At 35.4% G+C, this 25,528-nt stretch overlaps 2 protein-coding genes and 1 pseudogene across 2 annotated transcripts; 2 read left to right on the forward strand and 1 right to left on the reverse strand.

The window, feature by feature from the left end:
• The first annotated feature begins 759 nt into the window (after positions 1-759).
• On the forward strand, positions 760-2,183 carry LOC120163762 (zinc finger CCCH domain-containing protein 23-like). The gene has a single exon (XM_039173600.1). It carries the CDS (start codon positions 775-777, stop codon positions 1,936-1,938), a length of 1,164 nt encoding a protein of 387 aa, XP_039029531.1. The 5' UTR covers positions 760-774; the 3' UTR covers positions 1,939-2,183.
• Positions 2,184-10,168: 7,985 nt separating this feature from the next.
• Positions 10,169-12,145, forward strand: LOC120163784 (annotated as a pseudogene).
• A 356-nt stretch (positions 12,146-12,501) lies between these two features.
• On the reverse strand, positions 12,502-23,845 carry LOC120163785. Its single transcript, XM_039173619.1, has 9 exons — positions 23,709-23,845; positions 17,198-17,336; positions 17,043-17,129; positions 16,897-16,959; positions 13,345-13,506; positions 13,181-13,234; positions 12,999-13,101; positions 12,862-12,881; positions 12,502-12,765 (listed from the first exon to the last, which is right to left on the reverse strand). Exons 1-9 carry the CDS (start codon positions 23,843-23,845, stop codon positions 12,502-12,504), a joined length of 1,029 nt encoding a protein of 342 aa, XP_039029550.1.
• Between the last annotated feature and the right edge of the window lie 1,683 nt (positions 23,846-25,528).

Raw genomic sequence — 25,528 nt, forward strand, 5'->3', positions numbered from 1 at the left:
TTTCATTGATTCATTAAAAGGCATGGTTAAAACTTATTAAATAAGTTGAAGCCACCCTAAGCTAAGCATTTAACTTCATCGTTAATTTAGTGCTCTGCTTGGAAAATATCGACAACCTAATGCGTACACTAGAGAAAAGGTATTCAGTGTTGCTAAACTACACAAGGGGTTATCCGTGGAACTGCAGCTATGTTTGGCGGGTTCTTAACTGCCTAGCGTAGGGGATTAATTACACGTGGATGCAATGCAGAATCCCGAATCATCTGCCCATTTGATCGTGGCTGCCAATCTCTGCTCTCCGTCAACGTGTCATTGATTCACCAAAACCGAATATATCTTAGGATTTCTGGCTAAAATTTCGTATTATTATATCAAAATCTCGAGATTGTCCTTTGATGTTTCCAGTAATTTAATTTAGCCTAATTTTGATTTAATAATTGTTAAATTGGAGAAGCTACCGTTAAGGATCACCTAAACTCGCGATATTTTATTTAGTTTGTTCCGCGATAAGCGACAACGCCTCTCAAAAATATCCTACAGGGTCCCCAAGCAACCGGTTTTCAATTCACAGGAAGGGAAAGTTATAAAATGACCTGACCGTGATATTTTCCTCTCAAAGAGATAAGCACAAATCTCTAACTCTCTGGGTCCCACTGATGCCAACAGTGAAGACTAAACCTAATGACTTGAAATCAACGGCTACGCGAAGCCCGTGAGAATTGTCTCACCGTCACATCTACCGTACTTTTCAATCGGAAGATTTTTAACTTAACCATGGTTAACTCGAACAACTACGGGTTACAAATGCAGTTTATAATGAAGAGAACCGCTCCTCCTCTTAGAATCAGTGAACGATGCCCAAAAATGATGATCGGAGAACCAACCCGACCAAATCCCACAGTCAAAATCCCCGCATGGGAACCATTCAACGATCCTACTTCTAGTATTTCCTCCGTCAACTATAACTGCAATGCAACGTCCAGCCCTTGCCCCGTCGACTACCTTTTCGCACTCCAACGTTACCTTCCGTCGAACAACTTCGACTCAGATTCGCTTAGTGAGGAGTCGGACTTACCCGTCGATGCGATCTCGTGTGTCAATTTCCGGATGTATGAATTCAAGGTGAGGAGGTGCGCTCGTGGAAGGTCGCATGACTGGACTGAATGTCCGTACGCCCACCCAGGTGAGAAGGCCCGACGGAGAGATCCGAGGAAGTTCCATTATTCTGGAACGGCCTGCCCTGATTTCCGCAAGGGAATCTGCAAGAAAGGCGATTCGTGTGAGTTCGCTCATGGTGTCTTTGAGTGTTGGCTCCACCCTGCCCGTTACCGTACCCAGCCATGTAAAGACGGTACTAGTTGCAAACGAAGGGTCTGTTTTTTCGCTCACACGCCGGAGCAGCTCCGACTCTTGCCCCAGCAGAGTCCGAGGGGGGATGGGTTAGGTTCAGGTGAGATAGATTACGTACGTACACCTGTACGTCGCCGTTTAGACTTCGCTTCTTCACCCACTTCCATTTTGGCATCACCTCCGTCATCCTCACCATCCGATTCACCCCCCATATCGCCAAGTGGCTCGTTTTTCTCGGTGAGCGAGCTCGCTGCCAACATGCGTAGCATGCAGCTTGGTAAGGCTAAAATGAGCGGCGCTTGTTCTTGGGGCCTGCAAACCGGATCGGGTTTCGGTTCCCCTAGGGGATCCACTCTCCGTCCTGGATTTTGCAGGTCTCCGTCAACCCCGACCCGGTCTGGGCTGGGCCAGTTTGATCTATGGGAATGTAACTATTCGGAAGAAGAACCGGCAATGGAGAGGGTGGAGTCCGGAAGAGACTTGAGGGCCAGGATATATGCAAAGCTGAGTAAAGAAAATTCCCTGGATGGACCCGAATCAATGGGGTTGGATCCCGATCTTGACTGGGTATCCGAATTGGTAAAGTGATTGGATGCTGGGCTTTCTGTTTGGATTTATTTACGGGAATTCTTTATATATAAAATTCGGTTGCCATAATCCGAGGTTCTGACGTGTGTGAATATTGATGTTTCTGCGTGTAAATTGACGACGGAGAAAGGGGGATGGGGAAGTCTCTATTTTGTGGTGCATTTTATTTTTAATATTGTTTCTGCCTGTAAAGACAAGTGTCAATTATCAGAGCTGCGGAAGAATGGTAAGCCGTTTGTTTATCGGTATGAAATCTCTTGGTTATATCTGTAATTTCCTGTGATACGACTAACATTGTAATATGTTGCATTTGTTTGCTTAAAATGGAGCTCTTGGCATGAAATAAAAATATCATTTTCATGTCAATTGAAAGTGGGGAACGTCTTATCTTTGAGTTTGGCTTCTTTAACGTAATTCCTACCTGATTGGTGTGTGAGTTAATAGGAGCAATGAAAACAACTTATTGACTTGATCATCACCTTTAAAGTGTTCATCACTTAATCTTTTATTTTATCTTCTATTTGAGCTTTAAATGCTCTTAATTTTTTCATTGGGATTTATTATTTATTAAAACCTTGTGGGATTTTTTTATTACTAAATCTTCTTTCTTCTATTTTAGTTATCCCGTTATAAAATTTCTCATTAAATTTATAATATATTGAGATTTGTTTCAAAAAATTTTATTCTTCTATTTTAGTTACCTGTTGTTTATGTAACGAACACCGTTTAAGAAAAGCAAACAAATTATCCCCTTTTTAAAAAAACAAAAACAAAAATTTTAAAATCGACGTGAAAAATAAAATTTTCACAAGAACTTTCAAAATCGACATTAAAATAAAAAATTTCAATTTAATGATGGACTGATTAAAAAAATAAAAAATTAAAGTATAATACATAAAATATTAAAAAATTCAAAAGGAAATTGAAGTATAATATATGAAATATTGAAAAAAATTAAAGTATAATGTATAAAATAAGAGAATAAAATTGAATTATTAAAATTATAATTTATCCTTAAAATATTTCTGACATGGAGTTCTTGTAAAATTACTATTGGAAATAATATTGAAATGAGATTATTAAAATATTATATTATTTAATATTTTATTAAAAATATTATCATATTTAATTTATTTAATATAAATATAAAATTAAAATATTTGATTAAAAAAAAGTAAGATAAGAAAAATATATATTTAAAAAAAAACTCAAAAGAAACTCTAAAAGAAATGCTCTTAAATAAATTTGAGTATGTGGGTGATTTTTTCGGTATATCACCGGTGATCGGTATTAATATCGATATAACATCAGTCAGTTATATTGTCTGATTTAACATGCTTAGCAGGAAAACGCGCTCACTGAACCGCATTATATGTTGATTTGGTTCTACGTGGATATAATGCGTCTCCTGTCTCGCGATATACGGTGATCTGGCGCCACGTGGGTATAGCGCGTCCCCTGATTCGTGTTATACCTGGATATCTGACACGTGGGGTATAGCGCGGTGCAGGAGACGCGCTATACACCTAAATACCCAACCTTTCACGTCACCATCTCCCTATAAATACCCCATCCTCAATCACTTTTATCACACCAAATTCTCTCAAATTCTCTAAATTTCTCTCAAATACTCTATTTTAAGGTATATTTTATAATATTTTTATTATTATGTTTTTACTTTATTTAATATTTTATTAATATAATTCTTGTGCAGATATATAATGGAAGACAGTCTACTTCGCTCGGATGGAAATCATATATCTCTACACTTTGCTAATACGATAATATTTTAACGTTTTAGTTTAATTTAAATTATTAGTAATATTTAGTTGATTGATTTAATGCATGACTATTAGATTAAGAATTAAATATCTCGACACTTTACTAATACGACAACATTTTAACGTTTTAATTTAATTTAAATTATTAGTAATAATTAGTTGATTCATTTAATGCATGATTATTATATTAAAAATTAATTTTTGTAATTATTTATTTTTAGGAGAAGAACCGTGTATTAGATCCTTTTATTAGGAATCTTAAGTTAGTGATACCCAACCGTATCTTGTCGTATTTAGTAGAGGCTGGATTCGGTTACATAGGTAGATATCAGGGTCACTGTAAGATAGAGCCAAACCTGATTTATGCCTTAGTAGAGCGGTGGAGGCCGGAGACCCACACATTCCATCTTCCGTGCGGAGAGTGCACGATCACGCTTGAGGATGTTTCTATGCACCTTGGGCTTCCGGTTGATGGAGATGTGATATCGGGGACAGCTTCCGGTTCTTGGACTACTTTGTGTCGGGATAGTCTAGAACGTGTCCTGGAAAATTTTATCGGAGGTAGGATACCGTTAAATTGGTTAGATGCTAATTTTCGGGAGTTGAGCGCAGACGCCTCTGAGGATGAGGTTAAGATGTATGCACGGGCACGCATACTGCAGCTGATAGGAGGGTTGTTGATGTCGGACAAATCGCGCAACCTAGTTCACTGCATGTGGTTGCGACATCTTAGTGACTTTCATCTCGCCGGATCATTCAGTTGGGGCTCGGCAGTTTTGGCTTTGCTGTACAGGGAGATGTGTGGAGCCATTGACTACAGGCGTAATGCTATCGGCGGATGTCTCCTGCTGCTGCAGTCTTAGGCATGGTATCGATTACCCTTTTTATGTCTCGTTGTGAAGAACCCATTCGTATTTCCACTACTTCTGAGGTAATTATAAACCTGATTTTGTATATTAATAATTTTATACAGCGTATAACAATTTTTTTCCTTGAATAGGTGGTCTACTGATAGGAAAAATCATCAGGAGCTACCTGATGATTTAGAAAAAATTAGGGTGTTAATCGATCAGAAGGCTGGCACACATGTATGAATTTTAATGTTAAAAAATCGATTTTAGATTATAGTTATATAATTAGATTATTATTTTGATAAAAATTATATATTATTTGTTTTAGTTTGAATGAGTGTCATATTCTACTGATGATGTGAGGGTGATGATCCCACCTGAGTTGAGGGGTCCATCAGATGTTTGGATGGCGATGGTCCATCTGATCTGTTATGCGACCGTCGAGTGGCATTCCAATGATCGCGTGCTCCGACAGTTTGGTTGTTTTCAACCAATTCCGAAAGCACCTCGCAATATGGATGAGTTGCATAGCTTAGATAGACGCGGCAAGACAGATACAGATTGGTTGGTGAGGCATCATGGGTGGGTCGTGTTGTGGGAGGATCGACATCGGCGCCTTCCCCGTAGAGAGCCCATTTTTGATGACCTCTTGATGTATGCTGAGGATTATTATGAGTGGTTCAACAGTAACGGGAAACTGTTTCTACTTCCCGAGGATGCACGAGGGCAGACCTTTCTACGACGTCGACAGAGACGTTCACCGACACAGCATCATCGTCCCCCGACTCGTGGACGGAGAGTAGGTGCTTCCGGTTCATCCTCAGCTGCACCAGCAGGACCTTCCCAACAGCCACCGCAACCATATATGATGCCGCAACCATATATGATGCCGACATCGCCTTTCCATTACCAGATGCCGCCGCCGCCGCCTTCACCTGGTTTTATGACCCCGCCACCGCCACCGTCACAGATGACCCCTCATGGAGGCTATTATGGGTCTATGTTTGCAGATCTAACTTGGGGTTCGTATGCTGGATATTTGGCGGGTTCATCCTCATCACCCATGGTCGCAGCACAGACACCTCCTGTATAGTTTTCACACTCAGCGATGTCTGGGTTTTTCCAGTTTTCGTATGCCGGTGGGATAGTCAGTCATACACCTCCAGGGTCCTTATTCTATGGAGGTGCTTCATCGTCATCAGCTCCTCATCAACCTGATGTACCTGCTCAGGACGACGACGATGACGATGACGACGATGACGATGGTGACGACGACGATGACGATGATGATGACAGCGATGAGTCAGAACCAGTGATACGAAGAAATCCTCCTCGAGACCGACAGCTACCGTCATGCGGAACACATTTGCGACGTAGGCATCGATAGATTTTTTTTTAATTGTAATTTTTTATTATTTTTCATTTAATACTTACTTTATTTTGTTAAATTTGTTGGACTTTTTTTTAATATATTTTAGTTAATTTTGTTTATTACCATTTAATATCAGTTATTGTAATTTGGTTATCATTTACCATTTTATTCTTATTGTAAGTTTGTTGTATTTAAATATCAAATTGTTATTAGTTTGATAAAATTTAATAATTGTGTTTATTTTTTAATCTTCATCAGCGATTATCGAATGACATTAACTTGAAGTAAATGCAAATTAAAATACAAGAATTATTATTTGATAAACAAATACATCATTTCCTCATCAACTGTTACTTGATGACAACAGAAGTGGACATGTTTTTCTAGTGTGTCATGGGTTTCTACAATGGCTACATCTTCTGTCTTGTCTAGATCTTTCTCGAATATCCATATCGCAATGAATTCGATTGGATTTTGGACGACCACGCTCCCTCAATAAACTTGGATTTGGTACAATCGGAAGCCAATCTTGAACCTCATCAGTGTCTTTATCATTACCTTTGGGGGGAAACTCAAATTCGTATACCTTAAAAACTTCAGATAGTAGGTATACGGGATCCACAAAATGGTTATAGTCTTGATGTGTATGCGAGCAAGCTGCTATCACATGAGAGCATGGATACTTCAGAGTCATGAAGTTTGACAATGTCATTTTGTTTTGCCAACCAAGCTTTTTTATAGGAGACGGTGTACCCATACTGCGATTGTATAGCTGAAATCAACACTGCAATAGCTATATGAGAGCTTGCTTTTACCATGGGCATGATGGCTTGGCATATCACTTCAGAGTCCAAGTTCGGATGATCTTGGCTGACCCCTCCAGCACAACATGTATGAGGACCATTGTATACTGTTAGTTCCCATATATTGTTTTTCCTCTTCATTTTCGATACGCGAACCATCCAATTACATCCATTTTCACGTCGGGCACAATAGCATACATATTTTTCAGTCGTCGATCGGTTGACTCTGGACTGAACAAAATTACAGATATTGTAATTTTTTATAGCCATCATCGTTTCTTCTTTGCTTGAAAACTCCATGCCTAAAGATAACTCACCATCATTTATTGATGAGTAATATCCATAGTCACCGAGATGAGGCATATCCGCAAATTCTGGCCCGTACATTGCACCATAATCAGCTTCATACATGTGTGCAGGAGGGTCAGTTTGTGCCATATTTCCTGGAACTTCATCATCATCGGAGTTGAATTGCGGTGATTCTGGGTGAATGAATAGTCCAGTCTCAGCACCATCTGCACCAGGCTCACGAAGCGGTTCTTCTGGTAGAGATGATGGTTCCTCCATGCTCTCCATATTTAGGTCGAAGAACCTACTACTTGCACGCCTTCCCCTTGAACTGGAAGGCATATCGACATTGAGATCGAAAAAGCTCGCAGTCGAATGCCTCCCCTGGAGCTTGAAGCTATCGTGTCAAATAGAAACTGCACAGATGGTTGTGTCGATGGCATCTCCATGTTAAGGTCAAAGGGATTTGCAGATGAATGCCTTCCCCTTGAACTGGACGCGGTGTTGCCATATGTATTGTTCATTGACCCACCTCAGTACATATCGTAAGGAGTTGCGGATGAATATATCACCATTATGGCATTAAAATCATTGCACATTATTGTAGTCGGGCTGACAACTTGATCAACTTGTTCAGCCAGCCCATAGTGTGAGCTTAAAGATTGACCCTGAACAACACGCACTTGAACAAAATGTGCATACATCTCAATAGCGGCGTCTGAATAATTACTTTGAGCTTCAACCATCATTTGAACATCATCATTGTTCGAAAGTTTGAATGTTGTATAAGTTAATGGCAACAATGATGTTGGAAATCTGTACTGCAACGACGACATTCTTCTGTTACTTCCAACAAGAATCTTCCTCGAAATCTTCATTATTAGCTCCTCAAGAGATATGTTTCTTTTGAATGATATTTTAACACGCTCATTTGATACGAAAACAACGCCGGTTTCATCTTCTCGAATTTCACCATCATAATAAACAATAGCTGAAAGTCGCGCCATTCTTTGAGTTTAAAAGTGCGACAATATTATATCTGCAAAAAATAACTTAAACAAACCTGATTAAATAAATTATATATGAACGAAAATATAACACAATAATTTTTTTACACATCAACGTAAATAATTTAAATAATATAATTTTATATTATTACCTGCACCGCAAAACTATTTCGACGTATGCTCACGCTTTTCAATTTTACAAACATAAAAATTAATTGAAAATAATTAGTATAATTCAATTAATGATAATAAACAATAAGTATAATTAAAAAATTATAACAAAATTACCTTATAACGAAAAATCACACGAGCTTCTAAATTAAATTTGAGAAGATTACGAGAATTATTACTCGTTGATGGAATTGTTGTATTAATTTATAAGAGAGGAGAGATGCGAGGAGATGTGAGTCGGATGAGAGTATTTTAAAAGATATAGCGCGGATCAGGGACCGCGTTAAATATAATTTTGGTACGGCGTATAGCGCGGCCCCTGATTCGCGCTATACCCCTACGTGTCGTATAGCGCGTATCAGGGGGCGCGCTATACCCCACGTGTACCCAGTCAGCGTATAGCGCGGTTCAAGGGGTGCGTTTTCCTCCACGTGGCGTCAAATCAGCATATAGCGCGGTTCAGGGGGCGCGCTTTCCTGCTAAGCGTGTTAGATCGAAAAATTTAATCTGACCGGTGTTAGATCGATAATAATACCGATCACCGATGATATACCGGGAAAATCACCGAGTATGTGATTTCGAAAAATATTATTTTTTATAGTAATATTTTGGCGAATGGAACACCCCTATTAGCCTATTCAAAATTGATCCTTATGTAGCTATTTTAATATTATAATAAATTATATCATCTATTACTCAATTATTTATTTTAATTAAAAAATTAATTAAATCATTCAAATTTTAACTTATTTGTTTCAATCACTTTAATTTATTATTACTGTAAAATCTCTGCTACCTAGTAAAATAATTCATTTTCATGAACCAGAGTAAAGCTCCCGTGTGAAAGGGAGGGCCGATCTTTTAGTTAATTTTTAAGAGAGATTTATTCCCATAAAATTGCTGTTTATTTTGCAAAGATACATATTGACAAGGAATGGATAAACTTTTTTTTTTTTGATAAAGGAATGAATAAATTTAAAATAGGAGTGCAGTGAAGTTGGAGACAGAACCTTATGGAAAAAAGGGAGGAGGTTGAGCACAATCAAAGTTAACATCAAGTGGTCGTGAGGGGGTCTTTTTCACGCATACGAACAAACGCCCCTCTTGGTTGTTCCGTGTATCCGATTCAACGCATCATCTTTATTAGGAATGTCAATTTGGTGGGGTGAATGTTTTTCTTTTTCTTTTTGTCTTATTAGAGTATAAAATTTAAAACCATTTTTATCTCATAACTCTTAAGATCAAAATTAATCTTATTTTATCTCCAGATTCATCTATTCTTTTACGAAATTTTTTGAAACACTTGACCTTCGGGCTCTCATCGTATATATGACATTATTTCATCTACTATTATCCTGCAGGCTAGTTCCAACAGATGATTCACAAGAGAAAATTCGCGCAAAAATCAGAGAAAAAAGTCTCTAGAGTTTAATAAAATATTATAAAATCAAAACTATCCAAAATCAATTCACAAGCCGGACTGTTATAGTCAAAAATCTTGTTTATCGGAATTTTACAAAAAATAGCAAAATCCCGAAAATCACTCTAAATTGAAATTTAAAATAAAATAAGCAATTTGCAAAAAATCCGGCCGAAATCGGATTTAAAAAGACTTCCTAATTGACAATCGAAATATTACCATAAATAGTAAAAAATATCTAAATCTAGTGATTCGGAGGGAAAAACGGCAGAATTTGAAGTCGAAAAAAAGGCCACATGGAGCGTAGCCAAAGTTATGGCCAAAAGACTGAAGCACACTCAAAACGGCCCCAATAAGGAACATATCACAATCAATTCTCACCTTTGCGCTGATCTGCCAACTCATGGTATTTCAGCGCCATCAAGGTACAATCTGACAGCTCAACATCATTTGTCTCGGATCCCTCTGCATCAGATAGCTTTTAGGAGTCAGACAGAAATTGTGAAACTAAAGACTCAATTGAATAGGGAGTCTGAGATGAAGGATCTTGGTGAAGCGAAGAAGATTCCAGGCATTGAGATATCAAGGGATAAGAAATTGGGGAGACTTTGTTTGTCTCAGAAAGAATATCTGAGGAATGTACTAAAACGTTTTGGCATGAATGAGAAGTCAAAACCAGTTAGTACACCTCTTGCTCCTCATTTCAAGATCGGTGCATCTATGTCACCTAAGGATGATGTATACGAGACCCGATATTTCACAAGCAGTTGGGGTTGCCGTCGGTCTTTCTAGGTACATTGGCCTGTCATCTACTGGTGTCACTTTTAAGTCTAGTGGTTTCACATTTAGTAGTGGAGGCTTCCAAGGCGGTGGAGATAGGTATGGAGGTATAAGTAGCAGAAGAGAAAGTAACAGCTACAGAGACAGTTATAAAGAGAGGGATCGATATGGAGAAAAAAGTATGATCTTCACATTCTTATACATGTGTTTTCGCAACCTAACACATACACATATTAGAGATTTCCAACTTTTCACCTCACCATTTAATACCTTTTTATTAGGAAAAAAAATCATATTTGTAATGTTGTTTTGCAGCAAGGATCCAAAGGATGAGCTCTCTCCAAAATTGAGTGATTCCCCCAAATACAGTCAAAGCATAAGCTCCCCAACAGGTAATGATGATGATGATGATTTTGATCCCAGGGGAGCTTCTAATTCTAGTAAGATAAAAATTTCGGATCTTAAGTTGAGAATACTTCATTGGAGGTTTTCCCTTTATCATTATGTTATAAATGTTGTTTCTGCTAGTTCATCAATTAACAGGCTGAGGATTGATTAAAAAAAGTGTTCTGTGATCCTTCCTCCTCCGTAATAGATTTTAGATTGTATATCTTTTACCAATACACTGTTGATTATTCTTTTTGCAGAGCCAGCGACCAGAAGTTCCTAACGTAGTGGATCTGTTTGGAAAAAGTTTGGTTGATGACATCTTTCATGAACCAGCGCCTGTTCCTGCTATGAATACTAATTCAGCTGAAGTTGATCTATTTGCTGATGCAACTTTCTTGTCAGCTCAAACTGAATCAAGTCCTCGGGCACAGGTCTGACTTTTTCATTAATATAATTTTTGGGAATGTAACAATGTAATGTTCCTATCATGAAACAAGAAATACAATATAATCAAGGTGAAACCTTGAAATTCAATATAATCAAGGTGAAGGAACATTAAGGCATCATACAAGCTGATTTTCAGTTGGACATTATATTAGGGCATATCCTTTGATTATGTGGAGCTGAAATCAGCTTCCCTTTTCTCATATGAGCGGAAACAGGTTGATCTATTTGCTTCCCAGCTTGCCATTGCTCCTGCAGCCCCTTCAACTGTTGACCTCTTTGCCGTCACTGGTTCAGTTGTCCAACAAGACACCATGGTACCAATGTCTGAGCCAGGAAATGCTATCATTGTTGATCCATTTGCGATTGTTCCACTGAACAATTTTAATGGATCATCAGGCATTTTTGGTTCACTCACTTCTCATCCTGATTCGGATTGAAAAAAAGCAGCACAAAATCCAACTAATGATGGATCATCAGATATTTTTGGTTCATTCGCTTCTCAGCCTGATCCAGCTTCAAAAGAAGCAACACAAAGTCCGACCTCAACAACATAAACACAAAACCCTCACAAGAATCCAAAGCACCTCAAAAGAAGGATACTTTCCAGGTGAAGTCTGGCATTTGGGCAGATTCCCTGAGTCGTGGAATAATCGATCTTAATATCTCTGCTCGTAAGTGTCCCTCCTCTTTGCCAAATATTTTGCATCTTTATTGACTGTTCCATTGTCATGTGAAAACCTTGCATCCAGTAAGGTTTCACTGGTAGATGTTGGCATCCTCGGTGGATTGAGCGACGTAGATAAAAGAGAGAAAGGACGTCCACCTTCATTCAATATGGAGAGAGCAATGGGAACCAGCTCCGGTATCGGAAAACCCGGCTTCACATCCTCACAGTAAGTAGGCTTGACGTCGGCCAATACCCTATAGTCAGCGTACCATCCCAAGATTTTAGCCACCAACTGCTTGTTTATGGATCCTGAAAATCAGTAACTCAACAAACCAAATTCAAAAAATAGGAAAATTATTTTCACATGATTTGGTAGGTTCAAGTTAATAAGATTGTTACTTACACAATTTGACCTATGTTTTAATCTTATTATAAGGAGTCAATCATATAAGAAATCTATTAATTGATTGTTATCTTACTTTGTGTTGATTCAAATATCAAAATATGTTTTGGGAATAATAAAAAGATTAATTTATGGTTTCCACAGCACTTTATTATATTGTAATACCAACAAATATTGGAGGAGTCAGGGACAATCACAATTAGGACACCGTCCAGGTCCCCCAAAGTAAAAATCTAGGAAGTGAAAAGAACCAGTGTAGCAGTTAGTTTCATCGGCCCAAGTGCCCAGCCACCTTGGATACTGGAGATCCCCTGAATAATAATCCACGATCGCAATATTTTTGACGTAACATGCTTTCCTGTATAAAGCCTCACCAAACTGTCCACTTCCCATGGCGGTGGTCGTATGCGGCGTTTTCTTCACGTTATTGTTACAAACCACTCCACCCTATTGGACCAGTGTAGGACTGTCGTACAAGTAAAACATTTGGCTTGTTGCTGCTGGCCAATACCTATAACTATACAGTCCCCATATTTTAACCACCAATTGTTTGGTTTGGGATCCTGAAAATCAACAATCTCACATGATTTTGATAATAGTGATTGATGGTTTCAACTTACTAAATCGAAATATAATGATAAAAGATGCCAATGTTATATAGTATTTTTGACCATACTCACTGGACAAGGGCTCAATAGCTGCACCAAGAGCGATTTCACGGCTTATTTGAACGAAGCCATCGCAATTGTGGTCAAAACAACCAGTTGTCGAGGTTGAACCTGTCTGCAAATAATGACAAAAAGTTTTAATGATATAATTTATTGCAGATTTTCTCTCTTTTTTTCCTCTTATGAAAACTTACAGTCCAGTATAAAAAGAATCTGGTCCTTTTGTCACCATACTGAACTGGGTGTACCTGACAAAATATATGAATTGATATATGTTATTGGACAGGAGCTTTGACTAAACACAGATTTTAAACGGAAAAAAGTTAGAGGATTTGTCTGTATTGTTCAATGAACTAACTATCCATCCAGATTCCAGGCTTTCATAATCATCAACAGGGCCACCTTTAACCCAGATTTGACCAGTGGTGAAGACACCATCTGATCCAATGGATGGATTCCAAACATTGATATCTCCTTTAGCTCCTATGTATCTGGATCCTAATGCAACAAGAGTTGCAGCCTGTTTCACAAAAGCTACCAAGTCAAGCAATTGGAAATAAAAAATGTTGTATAGCTTTAAATATGCTTACGGATTCGTCAATGGAATTCGCTCTCAGTAAGTCCTCCCTTCAAATTCTTCGAATCGGAATGGTTCCTTCTGGACAGCTTCCACTTATTTGCCATGTTCGAGGCACCACCACACTACAAAAAAATATGTAATTGCTGATAGAATTTCCGAGGGAATTTGTGATGAAATTTAAGTTTATTAACGAAATTTCTGAGGAAATAGAGTGTAAGTAAAACGCTGGTTGGAAGCCAACATTTCCGAGGAAATAAAGTAAGTCGTCAGAAGTTTACTTATGGAAATTCGCCAGTATATTACTGATGAAAAATTTAAAATCCGTTAGAATGTTATATATAAATAAAATATTATATTTTATGTTTCCGATAAACATATATTTTCCTTCAGGATATTTAAAATTATATAAAGAAAATATGAATTTTTAATTTCCGATGGATTATATGTTTTCCGTCGAAAATTTAAATCTTAATTTTTTTTAAAAAAGGAGAGAAATTTATCGGGATTCTACCACAAAAAAATTACATTCTCTCCAAAAAAAAATTATGAATCCATATTTTTATTTAATTAATTAAAAGATCGAAAACTAATAATAATATAATTAAAATAATTACATTAATTAAAAAAATAGATAATAATAATAATACTAACAAGTCCATATTATATTTTGATAATGCCTAATAAGAAAATAATAACATATGATACAAAATTAAATTCATCATATTAACTAAGATAAACATGACTTTACAACATATATTTCACAATACAATATTTCTAATAAATATAAATATATGATTGTACACTATACATAAAAAATACAATATTTAATAATAAAGAAAAAGTAAAATACAAAGTTTGTACACTAAAGAGTTATTATCATTTAAAAGTTTTTAACCTACAAAATATAATGAAAGATGTTAGTGAATAAAAAATAATATAATAAATAAAGTATGAATTAAGAAAAATTACATTAAACAAAATTAGAAATTACATTAATATTGATAGTTGATGATAAAAATTTAAAATCCGTTGGAATGTTATATATAAATAAAATATTATATTTTATGTTTCCGATAAACATATGTTTTCCTTCGGGATATTTAAAAATATATAAAGAAAATATGAATTTTTAATTTCCGATGGATTATATGTTGTCCGTCGGAAATTTAAATCTTAATTTTTTTTTAAAAAAAGAGGGAAATTTATCGGGATTCTACCCAAAAAAATTACATTCTCTCCAAAAAAATATAATGAATCCATATTTTTATTTATTTAATTAAAAGATCGAAAACTAATAATAATATAATTACATTAATTAAAAAAATTAGATAGTAATAATAATACTAACAAGTCCATATTGTATTTTGATAATGCCTTAATAAGAAAATAATAACATATGATACAAAATTAAATTCATCATATTAACTAAGATAAACATGACTTTACAACATATATTTCACAATACAATATTTCTAATAAATATAAATATATGATTGTACACTATACATAAAAAATACAATATTTAATAATAAAGAAAAAGTAAAATACAAAGTTTGTACACTAAAGAGTTATTATCATTTAAAAGTTTTTAACCTACAAAATATAATGAAAGATGTTAGTGAATAAAAAAATAATATAATAAATAAAGTATGTATTAAGAAAAATTACATTAAACAAAATTAGAACTTACATTAATATTGATAGTTGATGATAATAAAGAGGATGAAATTAAGAGAACTTTTAGAGAGAAAAAAAGTTAAGAAGAGATGAAATGAAGGAAATGAGAGAAGATTGAGTTTAAAAAGGTTTAAATAGGAGAAAATACGGGGAAAAGCGGGTAAATTTTTAAATTTGATGTTTAATTGGAAGGAAATTGAAAAACAAGGGTAGGCCGGGTGAGAAACTCAAAATTTTGCGACGGAACATGTGGACCTGTCAGAAATTTCTGACCGAATAGTTGAATCTGTCAGAAATTTGTGACGGATCCACATATTCCGTCACAAATTTGTGATGGGTCCACATATCCCATCACAAATTTAAAAAATTGTTTTACTATTTTTATATACCAAACAAGTTTGTTAATTAATTTTTTTGAAGCCATTGGTGAATATGAGAAGCTAGAGAAACAATTGAGAAAGCCTTAAACATAAAGAAAAACAAGAGATACAATAGAGTAAGCTTTAAACATCAAGTTTGAGCAAAACCAAGCCAACATTCATCAATATTCATTTTGCTTTCTAAGAACACTACTTGTGCTTACTTATATTCATTTCCCAAAAGCGCATTAACCTTGTTGTATTTTCATTGATAAGAAACAAATATATATTAGAAGTATTACAATTCAACAAAACATCAGATAAGATTAAAAAACTTGAAGTAAAGTTGGAAACCTAAAAATAAATATCATATGAAATTCAAGAAGCATTATCCTCATTGCATTGTTGTGATGGAGGAATCGGATAATAATCTTCTTCTTAATTGTTGGGTGGCTGGACAAAAGGTGTCAAAGGTGTGCTACCTCTCGTTTGTGGGTGCAAAGGCATCGAAGTGCTAGTTGAGCCTCTGAAAGTTGGACGCATAAGAGGTTGTATGGTACTGAACCCTGGATAAAGTGGAGGACGATGCATCGAAGGGTAGAAACTTAAAAAACAAATAATTAGTTGAAAACAAACTTCTGATTGATAATAATTATAATGATATATAATATTTGATTGAAATAACGTTTTACGACCTAATTGTCCATTATAGTTTGCTTCGAAAAACGTATGAGAGTATCATTGTTGTTGTGACATTACTAAATTCATTAGCATCTTGACGTTCTTGGGGGAATACCATCTAAAGCAAACGGGTAGCTAACATTTAATGTGTATTAATTACACAGAAATTTTTTAAAACAATTGAGAAGAAATGGGTAGCTAACATTTAATGTATATTTTTTATTTCCGACAGAATGACTATTCTATCGCAAATTAAATTGGTATATTTTAATTAAAGTTGAACAAAATTTCCGACGGAATCATTATCCCGTCATAAATTAAATTGATATTTTTTTTTATTTCCGACGAAATGATTATTCCATCACAAATTAAATTGATATATTTTATTTAAAGTTGAACACAATTTCCGACGGAATCATTGTCCCGTCATAAATTAAATTGATATTTTTTTTATTGAAATGAATAGACTTTATGACGGAAAAACTAATTCGGTCGAAAATTACAAGATTGTCATAATTTTGTGACGGAATCATTTATTTTCATCGGTAATTTTTGATAGATTTTAAATCTGTCGGAAAATTTTCATCGGTAATTTAAAATTTTCTTGTAGTGCCAGCTTCGATGACTCGTTCTTCGTGCTTCGTTTCTCTTCTTTGAAATCAAAATTGGGTCTCATCTATGTGTTCAATAGCATTAGTTAAGTCCAAAACCACTATAACTACAAACAAGAACGAAACTGAGTGATGAAAAAAAAATCACCTGGATAACATGGTTCTTCAACGCAGGGTTATCGAAAGCAGGTTGTTTGTAGATATCAACACAGTCAATAATATCTCCATCTTCACTCTGCCAAGCCCATTTCAACGTTCAAAAGATGTAATTGTATCGTGTATAATATATGGTAAAGAAAATACATGTATGGTCTTCACTGCAGGCTTGTTAAGCTGCTTTAATTTCCGATCAACTTCTTTCAAATTAACTCTTCCGTTAGCTCCATCACTCAAATATGAGAAAACCAGTATCGTGAAAAGACTAGAATTTTCGGCCTTTTTTCTTCACTCCCTCAAAAGTTATAAGAAGGAAGAGATATGTCTTACAATCTTCTACAGCACACAGAATCTATGATGTTTGGAAACGACAGCTAATTTTTATTTATCAGCTACTATCACTACAAATATAAAAATGATAATCTATAGGGTAACCTACAAAAATGGCCCCTCAATTATAGGATGTTATTTTTTGAGTCTTCATACTATTAAAAGTTACAAAATGGTCCCCTAACCATAGGACATTGCTTTTAATAATTCTCGACTATTAAAAGTTATAAAATGGACACCCTACTAATCATGTGTTCCAAACTCATTTTATGTGAAAAAAATTGACTGCAGTCTAAGGTGGATGCAAATATATTGACTAAGATATGATAAAATATGATTTTATAATCTCAAAAGACTGTCATAGCATAGTTAGCAAGATAACATCTAACTAAAACGAAAATCAAGTTTTTAACGGAAAAAGATGAGTTTAGAACATAAAATAATTGAGTAACCATTTTATAAATTTTAATAGTCAGAGGACTCAATAAAGCAATACATTATAATCGAAAGATCATTTTATAGCTTTTAATAGTCGTAGGTTACTATTGAAATTCAAATAATTAGTTCATGTGAAAAATGAACAAGTTATTTTAACTAATAACATTTTTATATATAAGCAAGGATGGACCTGGGCAGGAGTGGTCGCCCTCTAAAAATCTAAAATTACTATATATTTTAGATTTTTTCTATGTATTTTTTTATTGAAAATATGTTTTCGCATCCATAAAATTTTATAAGTTCAAATTTGCCTTTTCTAACTTAAAGTCTTACAGCCGTCCCTATATATAAGTCGAATGTTTAAACTTGTACAGTAATCACCGTCGCCATTTTAACACTAACTAATGTTGTTATTAATTTGAATAGATTAATAATCCTATAACAATAATTATAAAAGTAGAGAGTAAGTGATATCAAATTAAAGAAGAGGAATTAGATCTTTGATTTTAAAATGGTAAAGAATTAAAGATACCACAACTATTGTTGAACCGAAGAAAAAGTGAGAAAAAAGGTTAATGTTGCTATGTATATGGCAACAGTGATATAAAACTGTGGACCAAACTCGCTGGACACAGGCTCAACAGCTTCTTTAAGGACAACTTGGGAGCTTGTTTGAACGAAACCACTGTCTTATATGAACCTTTCTGCAAATAAAGACAAATTGTTCTAATGGTTGAATTAATTTGCAGATTTTTTTCTATTGTTTTCATGTGAAAAAACGTTTTATTTACTTACAGTCCAGTACGCAAAGAATCGGGTCCCTTGTCACCATACTAATTGTGGGTTTAACTGACAAAATATTGAATTTTTTTGTTTAAGGGTCACATTTGTCTCTATAATAGGTTAAATTTATCATTTTTATTTCTATAGTATTTTTTACATCAATTTAACCCTCAAAGTTATTTAATTGTATTATTCTACACTCTTTCTCTAGCTTAAAACCCTAAATGATAAACTCTAAGTTATTGTTTAGGGTTTGTAATTTAGGATTTTAAATTGGGAGTAAGGTTATAGAATGATGCAATTGAGTAATTTCGAGGACTAAATTTATGCGAAAGTGATAAATTAAATCTACTATAGTGACAACAGTTATTCTTTTGCCAAATTTTTTAATCCAAAAAAAAAACAAAGAAAAAATTGCAGATATGAGTAATCCTTAATGAATTAACCGTCATCCAGATTCCAGACTTTCAAAATCATCAATAGATTCCATATTTATATCCTAATGTAATAAGAATTGCAGCCTGTTTTCACAAAAGCAATTGAAAAAAATGGTAAAAAAAAGGGTAAAATACTAGCTTGAAGTTGTTAACCTCCTTTATCAGTTAATGATTGACTTGAAGACAGAAGCTACCATGTTTTGGAAATTACAGCTAATCTCATTGCTATACATACAAAATAGGAAAAAAATAAAAATATGTGTCCTAAAATTGTAAAAATACAACACAACCCGACAATATTTCAATCAACATTACATCATCTATGGAATCTGTGTAGATTTGTGTACCATTTGGTTACAATCTTAACCAAGGGCAAGTGTCGAAAGGAAAAATTATTTCACACTTGATCCCTTTTTTCTTCGTAAATTCAATTTAAAAACCTCATGAAAGAATAATATCGTTTGATCTCACATTTGGTTTACGAAATTGTTTTTGAGGGAGAATTGGATTATAACTCAATTCTATAATTATTTTTTGATTAACAACAATTATAAACACATGTATATTATCATAAGTGATATTGAGAATTAAGTTATAATTCAATTCCTCTTTAAAAATATTTTCGTAAACCTTATTAATTTTTCCCTCCAAACTCAACATCCTTAAAAAAATGTTATAGATCTCATCTTAAAATTATTCATAATTATGAGATCATTGATAACTCCGCGAAAAGGTCATATTTAGGGCATTTTCACTTAAGTTATTGAATGTCTAAGAGCTCATATAAGATCATATAGGTGCATTTAAGAGCATATAGTTGCATGTGGTGGAAATATATTTTGTCGAGGTATTTTATTTTGTAAACGGTGCTGCGTTATGAGGAAAGTGTTTTGTTTGATGATGTGCAGGATTTGGAGTAACGATAAGAAAAAGCGAATTGTCGTGACATGATGAGACTGCTGAGTAAAATGCAAATGCCAAATCAGACAACACTTTGGAAGTGGAAAAGATGAAAGATGATATTTTCGAGAGCCATTTGTCCTTGTCTTCACGTGCCCTCAACTGCTAGTCACCTAGGAGGGAACATCTGCCACTTGGGTCAGCTGATTCTGTCGGGACCACGCCCAGCTGAAAGCTATCCAGGATGGGACCACGCCCAGCTGCCCTGGAGGGGACCACTACCACAACTGCTCACCCCCTCACATTAAAGGAATCTGATCGGGGTATCCTAGGAATTTTAACACAAATTCCTAGGTTTATTCTCCCCATATATAGGAGATGAAGCTACCAAAAGAGAGAGACTAGACACACGCCGGCTTGAGCTTAATTTTAGAGAGCAAAATGTCTCTCATTTTTTCGTCAGTCGTTTTTGCCGTGGCATTCTTCCATTAACAAGCTAAAGGAAGTGGCGAGCTAGGCGTCCGAGAGGAGCTAGCGAGTTAGAGCAGTTCGTGGTGGCCGAGGGGAGCTCCGACAGTGCACGTCGAAGGCTTTTCCTCTACCTCTTTGTTGTTTGCTCTCTTTTATCTCATTTGGGTTGTATGAACAAATTAATTTCATGCATTGTTGTTTGGAATATTCGAACCCCACCATGAGCTAGTATTATTTGGTGGGAGTTCCTTATGGATATTTAAGTTTTATTTTAATGGATGGTTGTTTTTGTATGTTGTTATTTGTTTTGTTTACGATGTTTAATGCCTTAAGGTTGTAGGAGCTATGAGAGTAGTCATTCCTTAAGAGATTGCTTAGTGTTCGAGAGAACGATTAAGTAGCATATCCTTAGTGTTCGAGAGAAACTAGGGAGGATCCACATAAGCAAGGGGTTCTAGATAGTAACTAGGCCTAATCCAACCTTAGACATAAGGTTAGGATTTCAATCGACTAAAAGGAGTAGTGCTCGATCAAGATGTTAGATGTTAGTGCTGCCGCTAAGTGGTATTGCCGTGACATATTCTGTTATCTGAACAAAGAGGATCCCTGCACTTTCTAACGCTAATAGGTTTTGCCATGGCATCCTAAACTTGTCTACTCCCTTGACTAGAGACAGCATAGGGCACCCTTAGTAAACTCTGTCGGGCAAGTAAGGCATAGAAGTAAGACCATCCTGAAAACATAGACTTAAGTTTCCTAAGTGACTTCTATCATTCATTCCCATAGTGGCTTGTTGTGTAAGGAGTCTAAAGTCATTTTAATCAAATCCAGTGTTTACATTTTGTTTTATCTTTGCATTTTCAATTGATTCCCTACACTCAATTTAATTTTACCAAGACATTTCCATCCACCTTTCCATGACATTTCCATTTGCTACCATATTCCATTACACCATCATTCCATTCCCATCAAATTTATTTCATTTTTCCACAGCATTCTCATTTGTATATACCATTACTAACTATAGTTAAGTGAAATAGTAAATTGTTGCGATTGAGCTTATAAATTTCCTCCAATCTATGTGGATACGATACTCACTTATCATTGTATTACTTGTTCGATTGTGTATACTTGCACATATTTTCGCGACCATATTTAGTTGTCACAATTCGCGGACAAGTTTTTAGCGCTGTTACCGGGGATTGGCAACTGGAATTTAATTAGTTTTTTCATAGCATTTTTATTTTACTTTATCAGTTTTTATATATAGTTTTACTTATTATTTTCCTTATCTTTTTCAGGTTTTCTTGGTGTATGACTAGAAGACACTCTAACGAGCCATTAGAACCAATTGAACATAAGATTGAGAGGCTGTTTAGGTAAAGAAGACGTGCTCAACGTGCAAACATGTATCAAGTTGGAACTCAAGGTATTGGTCATGATGAAGATCAAATATCGAGACAATTTTAAATGCTGGGAATGTATCCAGACCTCGTGCCATTCGTGATCACTTTAATCCTATCTTGGAAGACTTAAATCCATGAATTGTGGCACTCGAGATTTAGGCAACCCATTCAAGCTCAAACCTGTCATGTTCAATATGCTAAATTTTATAGGGCAATTTGGGGGCATGCCAAATAAAGATGCCAGACAACATATTCGTAACTTCTTGGAGGTGTGCGATTATTTCCGTCAATAAGGAGTGCACAAAGATGTATTAAAATTAAAGTTATTTCCATATTCTCTGCATGACCGAGCAAGGGCTTGGTTGAGTAATGTTCCAACGGGTTCGATGGAGTCTTGGACTAATCTGTGCAAAAGTTTTTTTGTTGTGATATAATCCACCAAACATGAACACTCAACTGAGGAACGACATCGCTTCTTTCGTCAAGCTGATGACGAATCAATATATGAATGTTGGGATCGGTATAAAGGATTGTTTTGCAAATGTTCAAATTATAGTTTTCAAGATTGGACTCAAGTGGTAATGTTCTACAACGAAGTAAATACGCCCACAAGGATGATGCTAGATGCCTCGAAAAATGGGACATTGCTTGATAAATCATCTGCAGAGGCATTTGACACTCTGGACAGGATTGCCAATAATTATTATCAATTCCCATCTACAAGGCTTAGAATTGGGTAAAATCACATGGAGCATTTGAGTTAGACACTAAGGATTATATCCGCCCAACTTACTGTTATCACCAATATGTTAAAGAATTTGCAAAGACCAAGTGAGATGAAAGAAGTGAAGACAACCAATTCGGCATGTTTATTATGCCATGAAAATAACCATGAGAGCGAGTGCCTGACCAATTAGGAATCTATCAACTATGTAGGAAACTATAATTGAGGCAACAACAACCCCTATTCTAGCACCTATAATCCTGAATGGCGTTAACATCCAAACTTCTCGTGGGGAAATCAAGGAACCAACAATGCTAGTCAGCTCGTTCGTCAGCAGAATTTTAATGACTCTCAAGGTTTTCAAACGAATATGCCATGGCATAATTCTAAAAAGGGAGTGTCATCTTTATCTAACATAAGTTCTTTGGAGGCCATAATGTAAGAGTTTATAGCAACCACGAAGACCATGTTGCAAGACTATGTGACCTCCATAAAAAAACCAAGGAGCTTTACTTCAAATCCACAACTCATCTATGAGGGCGTTAGAGGGTCAAGTTTGTCAAATTGTTGCGACATTACTAGAACGTAAATCAGGTCGTCTACCGAGTGACACTGAAGTCACAAAACCTAATGGAAAAGAGTAATGCAGTGTACTCACTCTATGGAGTGGCACCCAAATCAATGTTCAAGACAAGTTTGGGGAAGATCGAAGAATGATTTACCCCTGTAAATGTGCAAGCTGAGCGTGAAATACCTGAAAAAGTGCAAGTGGAAGATGATAAGGATGAGGGTTCATCTAGTAAAACAACTGAGAGAGCAAACACAAATGCCACGACAAATGTTGTTCCTATCCCTTTATTAAAGGAAGTTAGATCCCCACCTCTTTTCCCACAAAGACTGAAGAAACATAATGATGACATTCAATTCAAGAAGTTTGTCGACATTTTGGACCAACTTCACATCAATGTTCATTTTCTTGAAGCTATAGAATAAATGCTGACATATGTTAAATTCCTCAAAGAGATTTTTACTAAGAAAAGAAAAGTTGAGAAGTACAAGAAAGTTGCCACTTTGCCTTAAGCAAGCTACCGCCAAAGCGACAAGATCCAGGCAGCTTTATCATTTCATGTTCGATAAGAGAAAATTATATTGGGAAGGCACTATATGACCTTGGATCAAGTGTGAACTTAATGCCTAACTTAATCTTCATGAAGCTTGGAATAGGAAATCTGATACCCACCTCTGTTATCTTGCAACTTGTTGACCGCTCCCATGTTCGTCCCGAGGGATGAGTCGAGGATGTCATTGTAAAGGTGGATAAATTAGTATTTCTAGTGTACTTTCTTATACTAGATTGCGAGGTTGATGCCACGACACCCATAATGTAACCCCCTCAGACTGATGCGGGTAACCCGATTCGATCTGAAGTGTCCCATTAAGGCCACCGGAGTGACCCACTGTAAAAATCTCGAAAAATTTAAAACTTTTGTCAAAACATGTAACTCATAAAATGATTTATGAATACAAAATAAAATTTATCAGTATTCAAAAATAAAACATATTTTCAGACTTGTATATAAAACAAAATACAATTACATGCCCCCTAATCATATGTACCATACTCTACAAGCAATGCGGAAGAACTTCTTTACTGATGTTGATAGATGCACTGGTACGATTCTTTTAACCTCAAAAGGTGAGTAATAGAGTGAGCTTTGGAAAGCTCTGTAATACAGAACCACCAGATAATGTTGAAGAATGTGCAGATATAGATAAACATATAGTTCCTTATCGATTCAGACATCTACAAATCTTTATGTTGAGCGGAAATCCTATTGATATTTCAGGTAGTAAAAGACAATGAGCTTTAGTTCAGAGAAATATTTCGGATGACAGAGTTTAGGAGATCAGAATGGGTTATCTAGTGTGTTCCCTCAAAACCAGTGAAAAGATACATATCTTTTTAAAACATATTTTTATTTATAAAAAACCATAGTAATCCCTCCAACCAAACACATCATAATGTGTAGGTTCCACAGAACCATACACCCCCTGCACAACTGTAAGACCCTGAGCAAAAAGTCAAGGAACCTGCAGATATCACCCCCTGTACAATAATAAGGCCTTGAGCACAAAGTTGAGGAACCTGTAGATATAAACCCTCAAACAATACACCCAAATAAAACATTTTCCGTAAATAAACGGAGATATCAGAAAACAAAACACAATTCAGATAAGCTATCAGAACAAAATCCAAGTCAGGAATCAGAACAGATTTCATATCAGATGTCAGAACAGAATTCAAATCAGAAATCAGATAAAATATTCATGTGAGTAGGGAACTCACTAGAGTTTCTAGATATTATTCAGAGATATTAGATAATCTTATCGGGCGGAGAAACATGAATCTTCAGTTTATCGATAGAATGTTGGAAGTTAGAATCATTATTGGAAGAGTTCATTAAGTGACATAATCATCAGTTATTCAAAATATGATTTATCAGGATCATCTTGTTCGGACATTTTTCAGAAGCTCTACGTAATCATAAGTGTATTCAGAATCCTTTACATCTGAGTCACTTGTGTTTTCATACATGACCAGAGTGGTTTGAGCTGATAAGGAAGAATGAAGATTCAGAACCTTTACAATCTATGTCGATTTATTGGATTATCGAACAACTCCAGATGAATAACTCCCAAAACTAATATTTGTCGACTGGTCAATTCATTATCCTTCCATCCAATCTTATTATCAAATTCAAACTTATCATTTATTTCAGTCATTTCGAACAATTTTGTCAAAAGAGCACCAACAATAAATTAGTCTTTAGGTATTTACTCATAACTCAGAGATTCACGGATTATCAAGGATTTTTTGTATAAACGTGTGAACTTAACGATGAAACTAGTAATTCATCAATTTAGGCATGACTTCTTGAGTACTTTTCCATTCAGGGTCAATTCGGGCTAATTTTCCCTCTCAAGGGTA

The sequence above is a fragment of the Hibiscus syriacus genome, unplaced genomic scaffold (assembly GCF_006381635.1).
Source record: "Hibiscus syriacus cultivar Baekdansim isolate YM2019G1 unplaced genomic scaffold, ASM638163v2 tig00111495_pilon, whole genome shotgun sequence".
Lineage (NCBI taxonomy): Eukaryota > Viridiplantae > Streptophyta > Magnoliopsida > Malvales > Malvaceae > Hibiscus > Hibiscus syriacus.

Excerpts from the sequence above, each read along its gene's own strand:
- LOC120163762 (XM_039173600.1), top strand. The coding sequence starts at position 775 with ATGGTTAACTCGAACAACTACGGGTTACAAATGCAGTTTATAATGAAG.
- LOC120163785 (XM_039173619.1), bottom strand. The coding sequence starts at position 23,845 with ATGACATCCTCGACTCATCCCTCGGGACGAACATGGGAGCGGTCAACA. Across the intron at positions 17,337-23,708 it reads AAGTTCACACTTGATCCAAG|AAAAAAGGCCGAAAATTCTA; the intron begins GTCATATAGTGC and ends GAGGGAGTGAAG. Across the intron at positions 13,507-16,896 it reads AGAACGAGTCATCGAAGCTG|GCTGCAACTCTTGTTGCATT; the intron begins GCACTACAAGAA and ends TTTGTGAAACAG.